The following is a 7215-nucleotide window of genomic DNA, read 5'->3' on the forward strand; positions in this document are numbered from 1 at the left end:
TCTTCGGAGTCATAACAGGTTTATAATTTTATCTACCACACGTATGTAAAAGCTTTCCACGCGTTTTAGTCATGGCAAAATGCGTATTAACTTTATCCTCGCAATCGTTCAAAATGTTATAACCCGCCAGCCCGTTTGGCTTACTGAAAATACAGTTGCATTCCAATCATTTTCTAAAATCAAGCCATTTTGAAGTCAGAGTAGTGGATTGTGACAGGTATCAATTAAGTCGATGAATGATATGTGCTTACGGGATCTTCCGAGGGCCCTGCATACATTTATGAAATCCACCACTTGCTGTTGGGAATACATACACATTTACTTCTACTATTTAATTTACTATTAAAGTACCCATCTTACACCAGAAAAATCACCTCCAAACTGCGCCATGCATTCAGATTCTGTCCCACGTTAACGAACCTTTATTGGGGGGGGGGTTGTGCAAAAATATAGCATCTTGTGAAAGTGGTTTTGCCTTTGTAGTCGTCAAGTTCTTTTGCTTGTTAGGGATCTGGAAAAAACTAGTACTAAAAACTAGAAGTTACCAGTACTGGCTCGTTTCCAAACACCCCCGCTCGACTGGTTATCGAAGCTTACGTCAACTGCCGCGCATTGTTTGCCCGGTCCAGGCTATAAAAAGCACCGAAATTCCCCATCTCGGTACTTCGAGCTTGCATCTCAATGAAGCAACTAGCAGAATCAACGGCAACATTCACCATGAAGTTCTTCATTTCTCTGGCTTGCCTGCTGGCTGTACTGAGTAAGTTGATGCAGATTGTCATGAACGGCCGAAACCGTGCAATATGAGAACCACGTGGCTAGTTAAACTGTAGTTAAAACTTTAGTTATACATGTACTGAGAAAAACACCGTTGCACCAATGCTGTCATGGCTATCTTTTCAGTAACTTAGTTGTTAGTAGAATGCATATTACTGATATTTGCATTAGTTGATTTAGATGAGGCCTTTACACAAAAATAAGCCTACATATTTTTTGCACGTGGATGGGTCAATGGAAGCATGCTTGAAGGTGAAACTTGAGGCTCATTTACCGGGTCCTTTCTCAATTAACTGGCTACGGCTAGGAATATTACACGCGTCTATGGCAAGTTGCTGCACCCATTGGCTAGCGGTAAGACGAACGTTAGATTGAAGCCTAGAAACGTAGTTATCAGCAAATGAACTACTTCCTGCCGGGCGATCCGTTTTTGAGTACACATTCTTTATAAATGAAGCCGGGGAGCCCAAAGTCGGAACAAAAGAACTGGGCCTTGTAACAAAAGACCGTGCTTGTCACAAAAGACTGAGCTGCTGGGCAGTACCGACATTTGTTTTCACTCTCAATAGTGAAGATAATCCAGCCTTGTTTTTAAACAGTATACCATGGTTTGGGGCATTCAGAGTGAGCGGATTACCACCGGGGACAAAAGCGCTCCACCACTGCAGGGAGGAGCCACACAGCACCGCTGCAAGCTAATCTTGCCCCTGAAAACGGTCAGCAGAGCATTGTTCCGGTTTCGGGAACAAAAGAATCTTACATAACACCGCACAATCAAGGCTCTTTTTGCAAGGCTGCAGGCCTAGCTGAAAAACTCCAGCGTCAATGAAGGCTACCTGTCAGTTTAGAGTAGTGCCCAAAGAGTCCTTCCTGTGTGTTTGAACGTCCCTTACATGAAATGATGAATTTTTGAAGAATTTTGAAAACTGAAAATCTTGAAAATGACCCGTATGAGTGGAATGCATTTTTTTCGAAGCATCCAGCAGCAAGTGGTGAATGATTTTTAAGCAGACTTTCCGGCCACAACAAAACACATCAAAAATCGTAATTATGATTTCGTTCTTAACTGATTTCAGCGCCGACTCTCGGCAGACTGATCGTCGGCGGGCACGAGTCCAAACCACACAGCCGACCCTACCAGGTGGCCATCTATAATAGGAAAGATGCTACGGGCCAGTATTGCGGTGGTACTCTTGTCCACAAGCAATGGGTTGTTTCAGCCGCCCACTGCGGGTTAGAACTTGTAGGGAACCATTCATTGCCTCCTTGATTCGAGTGCAATCCGTCATCATTTGATCATCTTCGTAAAAAAAGAACACTTGACCTTATGCCTCATACCTGTAGGCCTCTTTATAGCAGAATGCTTGATACGAAAGTATTTCCACGAAATGTGCACCAGCGAAATGGTATATGTCATGATAAGCTATTCAAGGGTTGACTTGAGGCATGGTTTAGTAACCCTTTTTACATCCGCCTGTATTACACGGCAATTTTTTACAAGGAAAATCAAGATGTTAGTTGATTCTGCTTACAAGTTAATTTCAGAGACCATTTTGGTACTATAACTGTCACGCGCACATGACTAACATGTTGCACGGGGCTTACTGTTTTAAAGCGTAAACAATCATCATCCAACTTTGATCAATCAATGTGCCATTCGATCAAGCAAAATTTCCTGAAGACGGACAGAGTACACTGTTCGAAACGTCGAGCTATTCCCCGGTTCTTCTAAGATCTACGCATACTCAAAAAAGAGATTGATCATGGTGTATAACCGCAATTGCTTTCACCACTTTTTACTCACCAAAATTTACTATCTTGAGCACGGAAATGGCGTCATTTACCGTGTCTCAATTGGCCAAGTTCTAAGGCAAACGTCAAGACTGTCCGACACATACTTAGTACTGGTTTTACAAGGTTTTCTTTTTGATCATTTGCCTATTGCTTTCCACTGGTAAACAGTATGGGCCACCATGGCTTCGCAGGTTTGGGACTCCACGATAAGACCAACCACAGTGAGGCCGGCCAGCAGATAATTAAGGGCACATGGCATCTCCATCCCGACTACAATGGCGGCACTCTTGATAACGACATCTCCTTGCTCCACCTGGGTAGAGACGCCCACATCGGCAACGGTAAGATCGAAGCCATTCGAATTGCCAAGACACGGCCTCATAAAGGGAGGAAACTGCTCGTGAGTGGATGGGGAGCAACAGCAGGTAAGTTTGATTTTAATAATGAGTGAGTTCGATCAAGCAAACAGCACATGCTTGGGTCATTCGAGATCATCAAATACGCATGCGCCAGATTGACCGTATCGGGGCGGCCGTGTGTCGACGATTGATCTCCCGTTTGTAGGTCAAGTTCGGGCTCAATCTATAGTTTGACCAGTGGTCAATCGCTTTTCAACGATACGCATACGCAATTCAGTTACAACTGAACGACCCCAGTTGGCGTAGTCTTAAAGAACTCGTCGTTACCTACATTTCACTTTGGCTGCAATTCTTGCAGTGTTCATAGTCATTGAAATGTCGTACAAGTATTATGGTTCCCTCCATTATGATCAATGAAATGGGCTATTGATAACCAGCGGTGTGACCGTGCCCGATGGCCTTGGTCGACTAGATAATTATAGTCAACTGCAGTCGTCGCTTGAATTCACGCGCAAAGAACACATTGGAGCTGGCGTGATGTCGGAGCATTCTCGAGCAACCTTGACGCTTTGAAGCACTGAACTGAATCATTACCATTTATCACCCATGAAATTCATCGGATAGGATTGCAACAATGCGAAAACTGTTGTCTGTGGACGTCTAACTATCATCATGAGTGAAACTTTGGTATCGCTGTTAATGTCAAAACCTAGGTAGGATCCTCTAAAGCCTGCAAGTAAACTAAATCAACAAACCAACCAACGAGACCACCGGCGTAAATTTCATTGGATGGGGAGTATCCCCCCCGCGATATACAATTTTTGACCAGGTTTCCCCCCGGTATACAATTTTTGATGGGCTAAAGAGTCATTCCAACCCCCTTCCCCACACACGTTTTCTTGATGAGCTAAATAAGGTTGATTAAGAAGAATCTTTTTGACTTCTGAATCACTAAAACGTAGTCAATAGCAGTGAAAATGGGAAAGTCGTAAAAAATCGCTGGAATGTAATACACATTCTGTATCACGAACATCTATTTTCAAGAATTCAAAGCAAAACAACCCTTTTTAATTATGTGTAAATTTCTAAGAATAGAGGGTATCAAATGTAACAATGCAAATTTCCATGTTTTAGTTTCACAATGTATTCGGATGTACTCGATTATCTTTGTACTCGTTCTCGGCTCGTACTCCGACTTTGAAAAACTGAACTTGGGTTTTTGGCCGTACTTGGCACTCTGTGTACTCGTAAAACTCGAGTTTTCGTACTTGACTACATCACTGGTCAACACCCCCCCCCCTGCTTTCCAAATTCCCATGGCAGGGGCAAGTTATCCAACCCAGTGGAATTCCCCACCCCATCGCCCCATTTGCGGCACAACTATAAGCCACTGAATCAAGTAGCACTGTAATATGGCTGGTTGAAAATTTGATTGGTTGGCTCATTCATTGTTTTGGTCTGTCAGGTACACAGGTTGGGTTTGTGATTTCCAATCCACATGCTTCTCCTCTGTGTAATGGGTGCTTGTGGATGTGTATATTGATCAGATACATTCAAACAAAGTTCTTTCATTTGATTTATTGAGGTGGAGGGTCAAGTTCAGACCTTCTGATGGAAGTGGTGGTTAAAGCAACCTCCTTGCAGGAGTGCAAACACGCCTACGGGTCCTCATCAATTACAGACAACATGTTTTGCGCAGCAGCTTTGGGAAAAGACGCCTGCCAGGTAGGCCATTTTCCCGCTGGTGCAGGGGGTGGCAGAGGGACGAATGATGCCATGAAAAGGTCTTAATTAAAGGGGGGCTCTAAAATGCTGGCAATTCGTGCTAACACTCTGTTGTTAGCGATTTTTTCCTCTTTCTCATATCGTCTTCATTGCTAAGATAAAATTTGACGAGGGCAACCTTTTGTCTCTTCTCCCTCGCTGATACCTGTTATTATTACACTTAATTCTGCCCGGAATGACTAATGATTGACCTCTTGTCAGGGAATCGACTTCGTGCTAGTCATGTTTGAGCGGAACACGTCATCTCTTAATTAAAGTAACTTGCTTCATCGATCAGACTGATGAGTCTTTCTTGACCAAACTCTAATTATGGTTTCCAACGGCTCGGTTTCCCCTTTCCTCATAGGGTGACAGCGGTGGCCCAATTGTAAGCCACTTCGGGGCTAGCAGCCACAATCCTGGCACCACCCTAGAGGGCATTGCCAGCTGGGGTATCGCCTGCGCTCATCCTGATTATCCAGGCGTTTATGTTACCGTCGGTAAATACTGTGACTGGATCAAGAATACTACTAAAGATGCCGTCGAGTGTTCAAGTTAGAAAGGGTCCCACCGGTTGCCGAGGGATGGACGCGCCACTGATATGTGCGACTGTGATCTGAAGGAAACTCTGGTTCAGGGTCTCTCGGCATTCGATTACCATCGTTAGCAAATAAGACTGTCAGGGTTGAAATAAGACATGAAATAAAAACGAACTATAGTCAAGACAATTATGAAACAAATAGATGAAATGAACTATAAAAAAATTTACACAGTTAAAGCCTCGTTATTTCCACCAGATATACTTCCACTTTCTTCAGAAAATAACTGAAATAAAAGGGTGTTTCAAGTCATTGTAATTATACAAAGAATTTGAATTACAAGACTTTCTGATTTTTCTTCCGACTGTTCTTACAACAACCTCAGGTGAGACCTCTTTCCGGTCTGCAAAGTGTCTTACTTGGACAAACCTGTGTTGTTTTTATCATGACTTCACGATTGGATATATTACGGACCAGGACCCAATCCTTGGTGCATGCGAAATTAACGTTTTGATTTGAATAAATAGAAACAAGCAGAATACGTTGTCAAGACTAAAGGTGTTCTCATTAATTATTTACACCGTAGTCAGTACAAAATTGTTCTTCCCAGTCAGTCCAAAATTTCCGTCCTGGTGGACTCGCGCTATTCAGATATGGAGATCCATATTCGTGACTTGGTCACTTCACCTGCCCCGGGAAGAGTCATAGGCTATTATTGAAACAGCCCGGCCAGGCCAGCATAGCTGATCCCTTCCAGCCTTCCTTATGCCTTCCAGCGTAGCTTTGCTCATACCCATCGCTCTATGAGCCCCGAGCTTGATCAAAACAGGGCGCAGTTTTCCCTGTAACAGCTGATTCTTTGGGAACTGCTCTTTTCTGGTTCACAAACGACTTCGAAAAACACGCGTTACGGTTTCGCCGCTATAAACAAAATGAACAGTCCCCACAAAATGGCTCTTGTCAACCGATAAGGGGTGCTTCTTTTCAAAGCGGATTCAAGGCCCTCAGATGTACTGATTTTTCAGGAGCTTTCTCATAATGTCTTGTCAAAGATCTCCGACACAGAGATCACTCCGAAAGGTTCTAAGATGAAGTGGCCTATTCAGGGGGACAGGTTAAACCAGAAAAGTTTAGCCTTTTTCCTATTTACAAATGGAAATAATCTTACTGAATAGAAAGCGCCAATATTTTAGAAACATTGAGCGAGTGACAGAATGTTCGTCCACAGAGTTGTCTCCCTAACCACCCACCTAATACTGAATACACCACTGCAAAGCAAGAGAAGGTGAACAGCCGACTGACTGCTTTTGAGTAGAGCACGAGTTGAAGAATCGAAGACTAAAATGCATTGTAAATCTTGAATTGAAACCCTTTTCTGGGGATAAATCATAATACTTATCGTGTCACTGGCACTCATGGAACCAACTTGACTGCTGTAATTTTACTGCTCGATGAAGTTTTTACACCACAATCCCACAGTGCTTCATTGTCGCAGAGGCCTCCTCAAGATTAATTACTGTCTACCCCTGGCTATGGAAAACTGCATTTTCGAAAGGGCGAGAGCACCTGTCACACGTTGTCCGGTCACTCAGAACGCCCCCTAGTTCATGGAGTTTGAGCAATATGAATTACGATGTCTCCAATTTGACAGTTGAAAAGGCCGAGGTGTTTTTCTGGATTTTTCTCAAAACAGTTAACTCAAACATAAGTCAGTGGATTCAAAGCTACAGTAGAATTTATATCCCCAGTATCAGCCAATCTTGTCAAATCATGGTTAATAGTTAACTCTGGGTTGAGTGGGTAGGAGTTAGGCGTCATGTAATGAGAATCGTGTGGTGGAATATGATGAAACTTGACATGAAACTTACATACTGTGCATGTTCTGTACTCAAAGGCTTTCTTGAATGTCTTCTGTCCTCCAGAAGCAAGGAACCCAATCCCGTTTGGGCACAGCCCAACTTGTGGGCGTGGATTTAGTGGGA

General features: G+C 43.3%; 1 protein-coding gene across 1 annotated transcript; it reads left to right on the forward strand.

Moving 5' to 3' along the window:
- Positions 1–610: 610 nt before the first annotated feature.
- On the forward strand, positions 611–5774 carry LOC110991014 (trypsin-like). Its single transcript, XM_087147549.1, has 5 exons — positions 611–760; positions 1854–2010; positions 2740–2996; positions 4516–4655; positions 5062–5774. The coding sequence occupies exons 1-5, from the start codon at positions 682–684 to the stop codon at positions 5251–5253; spliced, it is 825 nt and encodes a 274-aa protein (XP_087003675.1). The 5' UTR covers positions 611–681; the 3' UTR covers positions 5254–5774.
- Positions 5775–7215: the final 1441 nt, after the last annotated feature.

This window comes from Acanthaster planci, linkage group LG16, assembly GCF_054643075.1.
Source record: "Acanthaster planci isolate LZ-2023a linkage group LG16, COTS_SCS, whole genome shotgun sequence".
In the NCBI taxonomy this organism is placed as follows: Eukaryota; Metazoa; Echinodermata; class Asteroidea; order Valvatida; family Acanthasteridae; genus Acanthaster; species Acanthaster planci.

Bases quoted from the DNA above. Each gene is read 5' to 3' on its own strand.
- LOC110991014 (XM_087147549.1), top strand. From the start codon at position 682: ATGAAGCAACTAGCAGAATCAACGGCAACATTCACCATGAAGTTCTTC. The intron at 761-1,853 runs GTAAGTTGATGC...AACTGATTTCAG, and splicing joins TTGCCTGCTGGCTGTACTGA to CGCCGACTCTCGGCAGACTG. The intron at 2,011-2,739 runs GTTAGAACTTGT...ACTGGTAAACAG, and splicing joins GTTTCAGCCGCCCACTGCGG to TATGGGCCACCATGGCTTCG.